At 32.4% G+C, this 17,177-nt stretch overlaps 1 protein-coding gene across 1 annotated transcript; it reads left to right on the forward strand.

Moving 5' to 3' along the window:
- Window positions 1-256: 256 nt before the first annotated feature.
- LOC117904458 (glyceraldehyde-3-phosphate dehydrogenase, cytosolic) lies at window positions 257-5,125 on the forward strand. Its single transcript, XM_034817067.1, has 12 exons — window positions 257-352; window positions 468-491; window positions 687-787; window positions 1,217-1,332; window positions 1,422-1,521; window positions 2,236-2,382; window positions 2,473-2,533; window positions 2,624-2,721; window positions 3,541-3,683; window positions 3,921-4,004; window positions 4,424-4,513; window positions 4,828-5,125. Exons 1-12 carry the CDS (start codon window positions 349-351, stop codon window positions 4,871-4,873), a joined length of 1,014 nt encoding a protein of 337 aa, XP_034672958.1. The 5' UTR covers window positions 257-348; the 3' UTR covers window positions 4,874-5,125.
- Window positions 5,126-17,177: the final 12,052 nt, after the last annotated feature.

Consider the following 17,177-nt stretch of genomic DNA (forward strand, 5'->3'; position numbering starts at 1 on the left):
TCTACTTACGACAACCATCTAACGGTCCCATGTACAGCGACCGATCGCTGATGGAAATCAACGGCCCAGCGCGCAAGCCGGCGTCGCCCAGATCGTGATCATCGAATCGGACTGCGTGGATTAGCTGTACGTGATATTAAGTTAAGTTGCGCGGCGTACGTCGAGATTTCCGCCCCGTATCCACCGGCTCCACCGGTCACCCTTCTCGGCCTTTTCCCTTTTTCCCTTCCCCTTTTTTATATGCAAACCCTCAGTTCCATTTCTCACTTCGTCTAGCCACTCTTTCGCTTGTTTCTCTCTCTGCTTTATCAGTCTACTTTGTCGCTCTACTTTCTCGCATCCTAGATCATGGGTAAGTGTTCTAGTTTTAGTCGCTGTTTCAAATTTTCCTTTTTTATTTTTTGGTATTATTGTCTAAAGTTTTGGGTTTTTTTGGTGTTTTTTATTTTTTTTGGGATCTATTACAGGGAAGATCAAGATCGGAATTAATGGTACTAGATCTACCGAAACTACAGTGCGCCGATGTTTTTTTTTTTTTTTTTTTTTGTTCTTGTTGATCTAGATCTGATAGCTGTTTTCTTCTGTTTTGTTTTATGTGATTTTTGTTTTCTTTTTATTATTGCTGCTCTTCTTCTTTTTTTTTTTTGTTCTTTTTTTTCCGTGCTGAATATATGAAATGACCTTAGGATTTGGAAGGATCGGCCGATTGGTGGCCAGAGTGGCACTGCAGAGAGACGATGTTGAGTTGGTTGCAGTCAACGATCCATTCATCACCACTGATTACATGGTATAGTGTCATCTCATGACTTTTAGATGTTCTTGTTGTGATGATATATTTGGAACTGGATTTGGATGTAGAGCGTAGTTGATCAGACTTTTCTAGCCATCTGATGCGCAGAAATTGTTTGTTTTGGCTTTTTTTCATATGCGGTCTATCTTACTTAAGTACAGAAATAAATTATATGATCTTTTCGGCTTAATCTTTAGTACCAGCTGGGTTACTTACTGAAGATTATAACAGTAAAATGAGTTTTTTTTTTTTTAAAAAAAAAAATCTTGTGGACTCGGTTGGATGGGGGTTTACGTTTATTGCAATTAAGGAAGAAACAGAATATTCGAAAATGTGTTTTTATTCTCATTTTGCATGTTTTTGGCTGCCATCAGATCAATAGGATTACAATATTTTACAATGCTTTTGTATATGCTGTATTCGCAGACCTACATGTTTAAGTACGACAGTGTTCACGGTCAGTGGAAGCATCATGAACTCAAGGTCAAGGACTCTAACACCCTTCTCTTTGGTGAGAAGCCAGTCACCGTCTTTGGTATTAGGTATTATTCTCAATTTCCCAAGTGGGATATTATTATTATTATTTAGTGACTTCCAGATTTGTTAAGATCATGCTGTATCCATTTTTCAGGAACCCAGAGGAGATTCCATGGGGTGAGACCGGAGCTGAATTTGTTGTTGAGTCAACTGGTGTGTTCACTGACAAGGACAAGGCTGCTGCCCATTTGAAGGTTTGTCCTGATATTTCGTATTAGTATGTTTTCTTGCTTGTTCATTGAATTGTTATGCTGCAGATGCCATTCATCAAAATATACAGTGGTTGATACAATTTTTTATATACCTTCTTTGTGACTGTTATGTCATCCAATCCTCCTTGCTACGAAGCCTGAAGGATACATTTCTTGAATTAATGGGTGTTTGCTGCATTGCGGCCTATTTCATGGGTTCATGGGTTTGATATTGATTTGCTGTTAAGATTTGTTCTTTCACTATTATCCATTCTCAAAGACGATGTTATGAATGTAATTTGAAGTTTTCACGCTGAAGATTACATCAAATTACTAGCTTGAATGGTTTTTCATGCATGATTTTCTCAGTAATATTGTGCAGTGCTTCTATCTCAATTGTCTTGTTGAAATATTAGTCTACTCGATGGGGAGAACCACAAAGAAGGTTGTGTTAGAACAGCCAATTTCCAATCACACCCTACCCAAGCATGTATTATTTCTCCACTGGGTAACTGTATACATGGATTCTATCCTGTTTTTACAGTGGTTAAATTTGTTAAGAAACAATTTCTTTACTACATGCTACATTACGTGAATTCTGTGTAGCATGAGCCCAAAAATATTGTTATAAGGTTATATGCTTTACTGATCTTCTGAAGGGACAATCCAAGCTGTGGTGTATCCACAATTAACTTGGTTTTTTTGATTGGATGTTAGGGTGGTGCTAAGAAGGTTGTCATCTCAGCCCCAAGCAAAGATGCTCCTATGTTCGTTGTTGGAGTTAATGAGAAGGAATACAAGCCAGAACTCCACATTGTTTCCAATGCTAGTTGCACTACAAACTGCCTTGCTCCTCTTGCGAAGGTTCTACCTTTTATCACTTCTTGATAATGTTATGATCAGTTTAATTTGAGCCAAAATTGTGAGGTGGTTTTAACTTCATTGACTATGCAGGTTATTAATGACCGATTTGGCATTGTGGAGGGTCTTATGACAACTGTTCACTCGATTACTGGTAGGTCTTTCAGGCTGTTGTCCTTGGTGCCTATCATTTCAAGGGTCTGCTCTGTATATTAATTTGCTTCTTTTTAACACTCTGAATCAGCCACCCAAAAGACTGTTGATGGCCCTTCAATGAAGGACTGGAGAGGTGGAAGAGCTGCTTCATTCAACATCATTCCTAGCAGCACTGGAGCTGCCAAGGTATTTAAGAACTTAAAAAGAGGTTGAATATAGTAATCATGTCATTATTCTTATGTTCTTGGTATTTACTGCAGCATCTTGTTCGGTAAATGTTTGATGGTGGTGGTTCTATAAATATGACTTATTCTTAATTGAGATAAGTTAAAGATGGTGGCATGTGGAATTAATAATGAGTAGTGCTATAAGAATAGATGCTTTTACAAAACCTATGCAACTCAAAGTGGTGTAATGCTTTTCAATCTTTCAACTATTTATTTTAAAGCAAGCTGAAGGTTGTTTTATAAATGCGTGGTGATATTATAGAGATATAGGGGTTAAAAGGTGGCATGTGGAATCAACAATATGTAGTTTTTTATACAAACAAGATTTTTATGCAACCTATGCTATAAGAATAGATTCTTTTATGCAACCTATGCAAAAGTGGTGTCATGCTTTTCAGTCTTTCAACTATTTATTTTAAAGCAAGGTGAAGGTTGTTTTATAAATGTGTGGTGATATTATAGAGATATAGGGGTTAAAGGTGGCATGTGGAATCAGCAATCTGTAGTTTTTTATACAAACAAAATATTTTTCTGCAACCTATACTAAATAAAAAATTAAGGTGGGGTCATACTTCCAAAATTTTCAATTATTTATTCCAAAGTAGTTCTAATTCTTATTCAAAGTTTCTTAGCTTTTCCAGGGCTTTCAAAGTAATTTTTCATAAACAGAATGAGGATAGGTTGACTCCATTTTTACTACTTAGAGCATTTTAATTTGTATTTGTTTATATATGTATTCAGCTTTTCAACTAATTTATCTGAATTTTGTTCTTTTAAGGCTGTTGGCAAAGTGTTGCCTTCATTGAATGGGAAATTGACTGGAATGGCTTTCCGTGTTCCTACTGTTGATGTGTCGGTGGTTGACCTCACTGTCAGGCTGGAGAAGGCTGCTACCTATGAGCAAGTTAAAGCTGCCATCAAGTAAGGATTAGACTTATCAGTCCTATGTAAACAACCATAGATTCTCTTTTGTATATCTCAAGCAGGGAATATGACTTATATGATTTAATAGTATTTGCTGTTGCCTTTTTAAGCTTCAAATCAGTCATAGACACCTTGATTACTGTTTTGACCATTATAAGTTGCTTAGGCTTTCCACTAACTATATTTAGTCTTTTAATAATATCATATTATATATTGTTTTTATGTGGCTTTCAGGGAGGAGTCAGAGGGAAAAATGAAGGGAATCTTGGGTTACACTGAAGATGATGTTGTTTCCACAGACTTCATCGGTGACAACAGGTATGGATGGCTCCTTTTTGTGCTTGGTTTTGTTTTCCTTGTCTGCTTTTTCTTGGTGGTTTATTCACATTCTGAATATGAGCTGACTTGGATGTGCAACCTCTTGTGCTGCTCATGCTTTCACAATCCACAACAATCCATTCAAATGTTTTAATCAGTATCGAGTATATGGATTGGTGACCCCACTTTTTGTCATGTGATATCTGAGAAAGTATGGCATCTAGGAAAAAGTATAATACGACTGATGATGATGGGTCACAACCATTTGGCCATAATCATCTTATCTTTTATTTTTGGTCCCTAGCACTCTTGGCGGAAATGGATCAACTTTTTCCATGCAGATTGATATGTGAACTCCAAGATAACTCTGCCAGAGCCACACCACCTGACATGTAATTCCATTGTTATTCAATTTGCAGGTCCAGCATCTTTGATGCCAAGGCTGGAATAGCACTCAACGAGAAGTTCTTGAAGATTGTTGCTTGGTATGACAATGAATGGGGTTACAGGTAACGTACCTTACCATATACTTTCTTCTTCTTTTCCCCTTATTTTTCCACTTAAATTTTTCAAAAAATCAAAAACAGGCTTATTTGCTGCGCAAATTGATGATTTATTGCTGCCGACTATCCTCTAGGATCAACACTTTTTTTATTTTTTTCACTTCATCTCCCTTCGACCTGCAACTCTCTTCCAGAGTTCTGACTCTGACCACCACCCCCCCTAAGCTCTCTTTTGCATCAAATATGTGCTGCATATAAATATTGATAGCGGTGTGATATGGAAGTTGATGCTTACATGTTTTCTTGATGTGGTGTTGCAGCTCCCGTGTGATCGACTTGATTGTCCACATGGCATCCTGCAAATAAGTGCAGATATTTCCAAAGGGTAGAGCTTTTGTGACGCTTTCATATGCTCGTTTGGGCATATGGTTAAGAGTCCCATCAATAAATTGGGGGTTTTGGGACCCCCTGGATTTCTCGACTGTTTTGGGTTCTTTCCCTTTTAGTGTTATGTTTCAGTTGAGTATGAGTTTCCCCGTACCTTAAGCTGTGGATTCTACCTTAAGCTGTTTCATATTTTCCTTAATATAGATATCTTGAGGTGTTTTGTTGCTTCTCCCCAACCCTCTATGCGATTATTCTTCTTTGATTAATTAAAATCAAGTAGGAACTTTGAAAATTGCTCTGGCCTACCACCCCCACTCAAGATGTTTCCCTACAGTTAAAGTCAATTAGCGAAATTTCAGAGCTTGGGGCTTGCTCATTTGTACCCCGTACCCACCGTGCCCCCTACACGCTACTTGATGTTGCAACGTCATCTTAGTAGATTTTGAACCATCTGTGATACGTTAGGTATATAAACTTCAAATCTTATAAGCCAAAATGCGTTGGACTTATTGGGTTTAGTCATTTTTAAGAATATTTAAAAATCAATTTAATAAAAATATGATCAATAATGATTATTATTATATGTTTTTAAATAAAAAAATTTTATCAACGCATTTACTAATGTGTATAAATTCATGTTTTTCTTACATATGCTAAACTAGTGTTTTTTATAAAAAAAAAAAATATAATTTATGATTATTATTCTTGTTTTACTAAAAATTATTAACTTTTAAATTTACTTACAATTATAAAACTACGTTTATTTTTAATAAATTAATATTATATAAATTGAACATACAATGTTTTTATCAAATCAAAATGAAAAAATGATTCTTAAAATACAGTTTTTATTTTATTTTATTTATATTTTGTTGTTCTTTTAACTTAAAAATGATTCTTTAAACGAGCATTGAAAGACATAATTAAGCAAACCTTTAATTTTTTATTTTTAAAACACATACAAGTTGGAGCTATATGACATTATCCAAGTTAAAATTCACTTAAATATTTTTTTAAACTGTTATTTTAGAACTTTGACTGAACAAATCAAGAGAGTACATTACATTTATCAACTTATTAAAAAAACAAAAAAAAACAATGAACTTGAAAATATGGCATACTAGTCATGTCACATGATTTTACATTTTTCTTTTTTCTTTGATTTTTACTCCTCAGTACTATTGCCTTTAAACTTTATTTTTAATATGTTGGCTAAATGTTTTCTCATAATTTTTTTTTTTAATTTCAATATTTTTCACTCTTTCATATTTTCCTATTTATTGATTTTAATCATTTATCAATATTTTACACACAAAATAATAATCTATAATAAATAAGTAATGAGAATAAATTTAATATGGACGTAAATATGTAATAAACAAATTTAGAAGTTTAAGATATAATTTTTTTTTTTAAATTCATGTTAAAATTAAATATTATTTATTTCATAAATTGTATCAAATATTGATCAAATAAAAGTATCTTTGGCATATTATTGTATTGTTTATATTATTATAATTTTTTATTGAAAATTCAGAGTTAATCATCATGATTTTAATCGACCATTATATTAATTTTTTTATTTATACCAAATAAAATTTTGGTCTAGTTAAGATTTTAAATTTTTTATTTATATAAAATAAAAGATAAAAAATATCCATAGATGTTTACTCTTGTTTTAATCATGAAATTATTTTCAGTGGTTGATATGATATTAAGAGTGTGTTTGAGAGTGATTCTATAAAACATTTCTAGTGTTTCTAATACTTTAAATGATAAAAAATTTCAAGTGTTAAAAAGATTAAAAACGTTTCCTAAAATCATTATGAAACGGGCTCTAAATTAATTGAAACTAAATGATGTAAAATTTATCATGGTCTATAACTATTTGTTTATGAATGATGGAAAAATCATGTAACCTTACACTAGTAAATTTTTTGAGAACTTTAATTTTTTATTTTGATTTTTAAAACAAATGTAAGTTGGAGAATATATGTAGACCCTCATTTTTTGGTCTAGTTTTTTTTATATTATTTTTGGAGCACTTTGATGGCAGCATGTTTTAGAGTGGGGGTCGGTTTCTCCAAGTGCTGAAGGGCTGCATGGGATCACGTCTATTCATGGAGGACCGCCTGCCTTTATGCTCATGATGAGATATTTTGAATAGAGGATAGAGGAGTGGGGTGAGCAGAAAAATGGGTGAGAGCTGGGTGAGTGAGAGAAACAAGAATGGAGTGGGTACCGATGAGTAAGGAGATTTTGGGGAGGGCTTGAGAGAAAAGATATTGGGGAAGAAAAACAGAGAGGGAGCTGCAAGCTTGAGGGAGAAGGGAGGTTTAGAGTGAGCTTTTTCAAAAAGCCGAAGGATGAGAAAAACGGGAAGAAAAAATATATGGGAAAAAAACAGAGAGGGAGCAGAAGGAAGGGGGTAGTAGCACAACCGAATTCATACCCATCACACCCATCATCCTGTCATCATGGTTCAAAGTTGCGGTATCGATCACTGACTCGGAGGGTCCCGAGGCATATCGGTCTGGTATCGGGCGATACGTAAAATAAGCTAATTATAAAATTCAAAAAAATATAAAAATATTATGTAAATCATCAAAAAAATATATGCAATTAAATAAACTAAAAAAATTAATAAAATAAAATTGTCTCACATTTAACATTATTTAAATAGTTATAAAAGTATCTGCTCAAAGTTATTGATGATAATGCTAATAAAAAGAAAGTTATTTTATTTCAAATATAATAACATTTTTACTAACAACACATACAATACAACAATCAATTCCATGTTGAATGACGAGGGGGTTCAAAATCATCATCATCATCGGTCCTACGACCAGCATACAAATTGGGGTGGCAATTCCCGTAATGAGGATATGATTGAAAGAGTTGTTCATAACTCGAATATGGTGGGTGAGATGATTAGCTTGATGATCCATAATCAAGAAAATATGGTTTCGAAGGCTGTTCGGGATCAACACCAGCTTGACAGTATCCAAAACCTCGATAAGCAATGCTACTGCTACTAGAAGATTGATCATATCCATATGAGTCACTAGCTCGTGTTCCAGTATTTGAATATCCCTCTGGATGCATTATTGGAAATTGATTAAAATCATTTCTACTAAAAGTACTGGAAGAGCTATCACAGTCTCTAAAGTTGTGATATGATCTATCATCTACCCCTCTGAAATACGACCTTGATCCTATACCCAAATTTTGTAAGTGCTCATCAATATGGTGATGATTTGATCTATGATAATCATGCCCACTAGAATAATCATTATCGCTGGGAAATGTAGTTAGTATTTCCAAATGCTTTCGTTGTTCCCATATCCTTGGTTGATATCCATGATTTGTATCTTGTGTGGCATAGTAATTTTCACCTCCTTGTGCCCATGACATGCCAGGATCTACTTGACTAACATAATCGCCACCAGTGCTACCATCTCCTCCAGTACCCTCACTAGTGCCACCAACTCCTCTATTGCCCCCACTAGTGCCACCACCCCGCCTATTGCCCCTATTGTCACCATCATCACTGCTAGAACTTGAAGAAATTGTTATAGAAGCCTTACCTTTACGACGGGAATCAACATCTCTTTCTCTACCTTCTTCATTAGTGGGAAGACCTTTATCCAACCAATCCAAATTATCAGATGATAAAATAGGCTCCTCTCCTTCTCGTATCCACTCATCTAATATATCATCATCATTAAAGATATGATTCAGATCAATTGGATTGTATAAATCTTCATTGCTTCGCTCTTGCATCAAATTCTTAACTCGAAGTCGCATATTATAGTGCACATAAACTAACTTATGCAACTTTTTCATTGCCAAACGGTTGCGCAACTTTGTGTGAATCAATGACCATGTGCTTCAATTTCTTTCACAACCCGAGGAAGAACAAGTTTGGCTTAAAATTTTAACAACAATCTTTTGTAGATGTGGACCTTCGTCGCCATAGTTGTTCCACCATTCAGCTATAATAAAGAAAATGCATACTTATTAATCACTATGATATATTTAACAAAAAATGATGATGATTTCTTATTTGTAATAGACATAAATGTATTGAGTACCTGGAAGAGATTGATTTATTGCTTTCTTTGTGAGTGCACTTCCAAATTCTCCTTGACCGTCAACAAATAATTTCACCTACATCATTAACAATTTTTTTTTTTTGTTAATGCACATTACATATACAATATGCATTATATAAAGGTCATAAACTATTATTATACATCGTTAATAGCTTTTGCTTGTCTATCCAAATCTGGCTCTAATCTCTTGATAACCTCCTTTAATCCAACTTTAATTTCCGGATGGTTGGAGAAATGCTTTGAATATTGGAACATTGGATTTAAAAAATATGTTGTCATAAGTTAAATAATGATCAGTTTATAATAATTTGTACTTGAAAAAAATAATAAAAAATATATAAAGAATTTTTTTATTACCTGCAGCATGCAAATGTTTGTGCAATTGACCTTCCCACCTTCTATCAATGACTTCCCAATACTTTTTTCCCATTGCTTGACCGATGCCTTGATAGCCAATTTAGCTCTATCCATTGCTTCATAAATGATTGATAGTGTGGGCTTTTTATCCTAATCAACCAATTTCAATACTTTGACGAGATGTTCCATGATGGTTTGAACTTCTCCTGCCTTCTTCCAAAATCGATCAGTTAAGATAAGGTTGGATACCTTATCTCTTACACTTTTTCTGCTCCTATCTTTATTGAATTCACGCCACTCATTTGTTGTGCACATTCTCTTCAAATCAGCCTCATAACGTATAAGACTCTCAAGTGAAATGAATTCAGTGGCAAAACGGGTTATTCCTGGCCTTAACAGATATTTATCCTTGGTGAACACTTTCATCAAATTCACTACTTTCAAGCTATTATAAATAAATCCTGTGATCATCTTAGCTTGATCTAATGTCTCCTTAATCTGCTTCATGCTTCCAATATCTTCAAGCATTAAATCAATACAGTGGGCTGCACAAGGAGACCAAAACAAATGTTTCCGCTTCTCCATCAACAACATACCGGTTGCTTTAAAACTTGCCTCATTATCAGTGACTACTTGAACAACATTTTCCTCCCCAACCTCCTCTACAACTTTATCCATAAGGGAAAAGATGTAGTCTGCTATCTTAGGTATATTGGTAGTGTCAACTGAAGAATGGTATATCATACTTCTATCATAATAAATCATGAAATTGATGATAGGCTTTCTAGTCCTTGAACTCTAACCATCACACATGATTGTGCACCCATATATAGGTCATTTAAGCTTCAATGTTGTTATGTATACCTCAAGCTCTTGCACCTCCTCTTCCAAATATGTATTTCCAATTTGGTATCTCGTGGGACCCTTGATGCTTAGACCTGCTTCTGCTATGGTATCAATCATTGATTGATAATAAGACCCACTGTCAGCTGCATTAAAGGGATAGCATTAAAAAGAAAGAATTTAGAAATAGCTTTACCCACTTTCTTCACACCTTTAGTAGAAAACAAACTTTTTATTGATTTCTGCTTTGATGGGAACATAGAGGGATCAATTCCTTTTGGAGGTATGCTAGCTCCTTCTCTTACACTAAAGCTACGTGTCAATCCGCGCTTAATCCTAGCATTAGAAGGTTGTGAGGAACTACCACCCTTCTGATGCTCTTGTCCACCTTCTTCAAAAATTCGACGACTTTCTTTCATTGCTTGTTTCATTTGTCTTCTTTCAAAATCAGCCATAGTAACTTCCTCAATTTCATCATCAGAATCACCCTCATCAATTTCATAGAAATTTTCTCTATTTAAGGAATTCAAAAGTCGTTCTTTTTTTTTTCTTTAACTGTTATTTTTTTTTTTTTTTGAAGTATTAGACATATGTTGTTTAACACTATGTGACACTTCTATCGGTACACGTGGACATCCTTCCACTTGTCCAGATATATGTGCGATGTGTTGCTTTAATCTTGTTATACTGCCATGTATAACTTTCCCACAGTATTTACACTTTGTGGTTCTTCTACTACCACCAACAGGTTTTGCATGCTCCCAACCAATATCATGTTTTGAAGCCATTTTGAAATTTTAACCTAACCATGTATAAAAGGAAAACAATTTACTTTTCAAATTGAATATATATAAACACATTTATATAAGAATTATAATATTCAATTTTCCACTCACTTATATGTTTCATATTGTTACCATAAAAAAATAAATTGTACTAAAAAAACAATAAACATGATCTCACCTAAGTTCATCATCTTTTGTTTTCCACTTATTTATATGTTTTTTTTAAATTAAAATCAATGTAATTGACCATGTAAATGCATACCCTTCATTCCATATTATTAAATCATTTATGATTATTTGAAGAAAAAAAATTTCAATAATTATTAATTTTGTATAGTAATTTAATTTTGCAATATAGTATTAATGTAATTGAGTAATAGGGAAATTTTTTGTCACTAATATAATGTAAATTTATTTATACTAATAGAAAATTGAGTGATATTTTTAAAGTATTCAAGACAATTTCTTGTACATTATATTTTTAAAAATTAAAAAATTCATGAAATAATTTAAAATTATTAATTATGTTTTATTTAGTTTATAAGACATATAACAACAATATTTGAAAAAAAAAATAGATTATATATAGCAACAATATTAAACCTTATATAGAGAGTATATATATTAATTTGAAAAGGAATAATAGATTATATATATGATATTATAATAAAATCATAGGTTAATTTTATTTTATTTTTATAAAAAAAAATACTATTTTAGCATATGTTAAAAACATAAAAATATTAACATCTTTATCATTTTTTGGGTTAAAAATTAATAATAAATATTTAAAGTAATAATTTTTCATAATATTTTATTTAAATTGAATAATTAATAAAGTTTAACTTTTTAAAAATGAGTCAAAATTTTCATTCCATGTACTCATTTAGAATTGAATTATCAACATAATATTATAAATTTTTTATTTTATATGTAATTAATTAGATTGGTTTTTTAATTTCAAAATTATTTTTAAAAATTAAAAAAATTCATGAAATAATTTAAAATTATTAATTATGTCTTATTTAGTTTATAAGACATATAACAACAATATTTGAAAAGAAATAATAGATTATACATAGCAACAATATTAAACCATATATAGAGATTATATATATTAATTTGAAAAGGAATAACATATTATATATATATATATATATGATATTATAATAAAATCATAGGTTAATTTTATTTTATTTTTATAAAAAAAAAATACTATTTTAGCATATGTTAGAAACATAAAAATATTAACATCTTTATCATTTTTTGGGTTAAAAATTAATAATAAATATTTAAAGTAATAATTTTTCATAATATTTTATTTAAATTGAATAATTAATAAAGTTTAACTTTTTAAAAATGAGTCAAAATTTTCATTCCATGTACTCATTTAGAATTGAATTATCAACATAATATTTTAAAAAAAAAATTTTATATGTAATTAATTAGATTGGTTTTTTAATTTCAAAATTATTTTTAAAAATTAAAAAATTCATGAAATAATTTAAAATTATTAATTATGTCTTATTTAGTTTATAAGACATATAACAACAATATTCGAAAAGAAATAATAGATTATATATAACAACAATATTAAACCATATATAGAGATTATATATATTAATTTGAAAAGGAATAACATATTATATATATATATATATATATATATATATATATATATATATATATATATATATATATATGATATTATAATAAAATCATAGGTTAATTTTATTTTATTTTTATAAAAAAAAAAAACTATTTTAGCATATTTTAGAAACATAAAAATATTAACATCTTTATCATTTTTTGGGTTAAAAATTAATAATAAATATTTAAAGTAATAATTTTTCATAATATTTTATTTAAATTGAATAATTAATAAAGTTTAACTTTTTAAAAATGAGTCAAAATTTTCATTCCATGTACTCATTTAGAATTGAATTATCAACATAATATTATAAATTTTTTTATTTTATATGTAATTAATTAGATTGGTTTTTTAATTTCAAAATTATTTTTAAAAATTAAAAAATTCATGAAATAATTTAAAATTATTAATTATATCTTATTTAGTTTATAAGATATATAGCAACAATATTTAACCATATACAGAGATTACATATATTAATTGAAAAGGAATAACATATTATATATATAACAACAATATTAAACAATATTTGAAAATGAATTCATATATTAATTTATTACCTGCCGGTCAAACCCCTTGCCCTCTGTTTCTTCTTCTTCCCCAACACAGCAACACCGCGTTTTGCCCTCTGTCTTCTTCTTCTTCTCCCAAACAGCAACACCCCCTACACAGCAACACCACGAAGATGTTTTGCCCTCTTCTTCTTCTTCCCCAACATAGCAACACCACGAAGATGCTCTGATGCACTGATGCAGCCCTTTGTCTTCTTCCCCAAACCATGAAGACGCAACCTCTCGCTCTCAGACTATTGGACCACGATCTGCTACCTTCCACCAGGCACCGCACCAAAGATGAAGATTCTAGACTCCGGCAATGGTGGATTTCTTCAACCGAGCCTCTTTTTAAAGGCTTTGGAAAGGGTCACGGGTTTGTTTAAAATTTTCATAGGTTTCATAGGTTTTCTTTTGCAGAGGAATCTCTGATTTCTCTGAAAAATCAAGACTTGTTGTGGGGCTTTTTGCAGAGAATTTGTTGAATTTTTTTCCTCGAGTTGACCGAGTTAACTTGGAATATTGGTCGACTCATCCGAGTCCAACCGATTCAGGCCGAGTCTAGGTATCTGGTATCGGACTCGTCGCAGTTCGCTTCGAGGTGGATACGACTCGGCTGAGTCATATCGGACTCGGTCGATTTTTTGAACGCTGCCCGTCATAACCCGATCACCATACCACACTCACCGATTCAACTCATCTTAGATACCATACTCACCACCATCTCTCATTACCACTAATTCCATCACCCATTTCTCATAAATCCCTTCACGTTCTTTCCCGCATGCATGGCTACTTCGATCCATGCATGGCCACCCAAAGCCTTGGTAAAGCCTCCATCAAAATCCTTATTTAGGAAAGTCCAAGCCTCAAATTGGAAAACTCCATGCCGGAACCTCATTACCTGTGCCCCCCCAAGGGTAGTTGAAGCCATAGAGAATGGAGAAAGCAACACCGGTAAGAACACCTCACACTTCCACCGTCAATTAGCTTATGTGGTTAGAACTTCCTCCGGCAGATACTCCGGCCACCATGCTGGCTCCAGCACTTGGATCCGTGTCGACACCAACACCTATTAGTGTGGCCATGCCAAGTTCAGAAATGAAGAAGAAGATGTGGAAGCCGTCGACTTCGAGCTTGAGGATGATAACCTCATGGACGAGGACGGCGCCATCGACGTTGACAACCCATCCCCAAGCTCAAGCCCGAGATCACTGATGGCGCCCTCCTTTTCACTTGTCATCGCCCTTAGCAAAGAAGATGAGGTTTACTCCCCATAAATAAACTGTATCCTGATGATTCTTTGTGTTCTTGTGATACTAATTTTTGGGGATGGAAAAGATATTGGAAATGCTTTCGGTGTTGTTGTTAGTTTAGTGATACTGATCACCACTATATTGCTCACATTGGTCATGATCATGATATGAAGAACTCCACCAGTCCTGGTTGCCCTCTACTTCTTCGTTTTTTTTTTTTTTTTTTTTTTTTTTTTTTTTTGTGATGGGAGGTGTTTATGTGAGTGTTGTCTTCACAAATTTATAGAGGGAGGATGGGTTCCTTCTTGCCATTTCCTTAATACTTGCCTTCATAATGTTTGGGTGGTTCTATGGGAGGCAGAGAAAAATAGAATACGAGTTGACCCATAAGATAAGCTTGAACATACTTGAACAACTTTTATTTGACCCAAGTGTCCAGAGGGTTCCTGGATTGTGCTTCTTTTACACCAATATTCAAGATGGTCTGACTCCAGTTCTGGGACATTACATAAAGAACATGTGAAGCTGTTACAATTATTGAGACTTCTCCTATGGTCATTGTTGGAATGGTGGCTTATGTTAAGAAACCACGTGGCCTTCGTTCTTTGAATACAGTATGGGCCTCAGCACCACCAGTTTCCAACCTTTCTACTACCTTCACTTGGCATCCCAGGCCCCCTTTTGCATGGCCACACCTTTGGCTTGCAATCCCAACCACCACACCTCATTTATTTATTTTTATTATTTTGATATCAAAGTTTAATTTTTCAAATTTAATTTCCAAAACTCCAATTCTTAAATTTAATTTTCAAAACTCCAATTCTCAAATAATTTTCAAAATTTCAATTTCTTTCAAATTTAATTTCCAAAATTCAAACTTCTTTTAAATTTAATTCCAATTTTCAAAACTCCGATTTCTTTCACAAATTAATTTTCAAAATTCCAATTTCTTTCAAATTTAATTTCCAAAATTCCAATTTCTTTTAAATTTAATTCCAAATTTCAAAACTCAAATTCTCAAATAATTTTCAAAATTCTAATTTTGTTCAAATTTAATTCCAATTTTCAAAACTCCGATTTCTTTCAAAATTAATTTTCAAAACTCCAATTCTTAAATAATTTTCGAAATTCCAATTTCTTTCAAATTTAATTCCAATTTTCAAAACTCCAATTCTTAAATTTAATTTTCAAAAATCCAATTCTCAAATAATTTTCCAAAATTCCAAATTTTAAATATAATTCTTAAAAATTCCATTCTCGAAGAATTTTTCAAAATTCCAATTCTCAAATTTAATTTTCAAAACTTCAATTTTCAAATGACTTTCGAAACTCCAATTTTCAAATTTGATTTTCAAAACTTCACATGTTTAAATAATTTTAATTCCACTCAAGTTTTTTTTTTTTTTTAAAATAATTTTCTATTTCTCTTGATTTTTAAATAAACATGAAGACAATTTTCATAATTCCAAAACAACAGAATTTGTGGGATTAATTCATGCAAAATCAATTGGGCTTTGGTAGGGGCCCTACATATGAGTTTTTCTCTTTTGATTGTCGACTGTTATACTTAATGAATATTGTTTGATCTTTGTCTTGCTTTTTGATATGCATATAATAATTTTATACTTGAACTAACCTTGTTTGCATGGTAGCGCACTATTACTTGCTGCTAAGGTGCAATCTCACTCTCACTTTGCTTCTTTTTATGCATGATTCGTTTTATTATTTAATCATTTCATTGGTATCCATTGATTTCCTTATCAATTGTTACATTTGCTTCACTTTATTTAGTAGAGACCTTATTACAAGGCTTAGAGGGGTACTATGGCTCACCACCGTACCTTCTCAATAGGTAACCTAACCCCCGAACCTAGATTCAGTTTTTCACAGACTTGTTTTTCCTTTAGGAGTCACACTTAGGGTTTTTCTTTCTTATTTTGTTTTTTCCTTTAAAAACAAAACAAAAATAAGTGGCAACTCAAAAAAAAAAAAAAAAAAAAAAAAAAAATCAAATTTTCACCAAATAAATAAAAAACGAGTTGCGCCATCGAGTGGGAATGCATTGTGCGAAATGCGGGGTCCACACAATGGTGACTCCGTTGGGGATCACTAGAGGGTCAAGCTTGAACTTAAGATGAGACAATTATGGTCATTGATTGGTCGATCAGTGGGTACCTACCTCTATTTGTTCTTCGGTTTGCTTGACAGTTGATTACACATTGAGAATTCTTGATATCATTATCCTTGATGCATGCTTGGTTATTATATTCGTTTGAGGCATTGGCATGTTGATTATATTGATTGATCATTTCGGCTATCCTCACATATTGACTTTTCTTGTTGTATGACTACTCTATTCACCTTGACATGTACATTCTTCTTACTGCTTATCTCATTCATCTTAACATGTTCAATTCTCTTGGTTGTATATTAACTTGATTATCGTGGAGAATGCTATCCTTGCTAGATATTCATCTCGATTATCATATTTCTTGCTTAGCTTGTGTGTAAGTTTGGATGATATACCTGTGCTTTGTTTGACTGTCTATTGCATGACTTCTCTCCCTCTATGTGATTGCATGAGTTGCTTGTCTATGTGGGACACACACCTATCCCCTTGTCTCCAAGTCCTTAGTCTCGATCGATCTTGTTTTCCTTGATCTCGTATTCGATATGAAACTTGTTGCTTTGTTTGTTCTCCGACCGAGCTAGTGATTAGGAG

Source organism: Vitis riparia, chromosome 17 (assembly GCF_004353265.1).
Source record: "Vitis riparia cultivar Riparia Gloire de Montpellier isolate 1030 chromosome 17, EGFV_Vit.rip_1.0, whole genome shotgun sequence".
Classification (NCBI taxonomy): domain Eukaryota; kingdom Viridiplantae; phylum Streptophyta; class Magnoliopsida; order Vitales; family Vitaceae; genus Vitis; species Vitis riparia.

What these genes read in the sequence shown, in the direction of transcription:
- LOC117904458 (XM_034817067.1), top strand. An exon ending in GATCAAGATCGGAATTAATG is followed by an intron (nt 492 to 686) that starts GTACTAGATCTA and finishes AAATGACCTTAG; the next exon opens with GATTTGGAAGGATCGGCCGA. An exon ending in GCAGCACTGGAGCTGCCAAG is followed by an intron (nt 2,722 to 3,540) that starts GTATTTAAGAAC and finishes TGTTCTTTTAAG; the next exon opens with GCTGTTGGCAAAGTGTTGCC.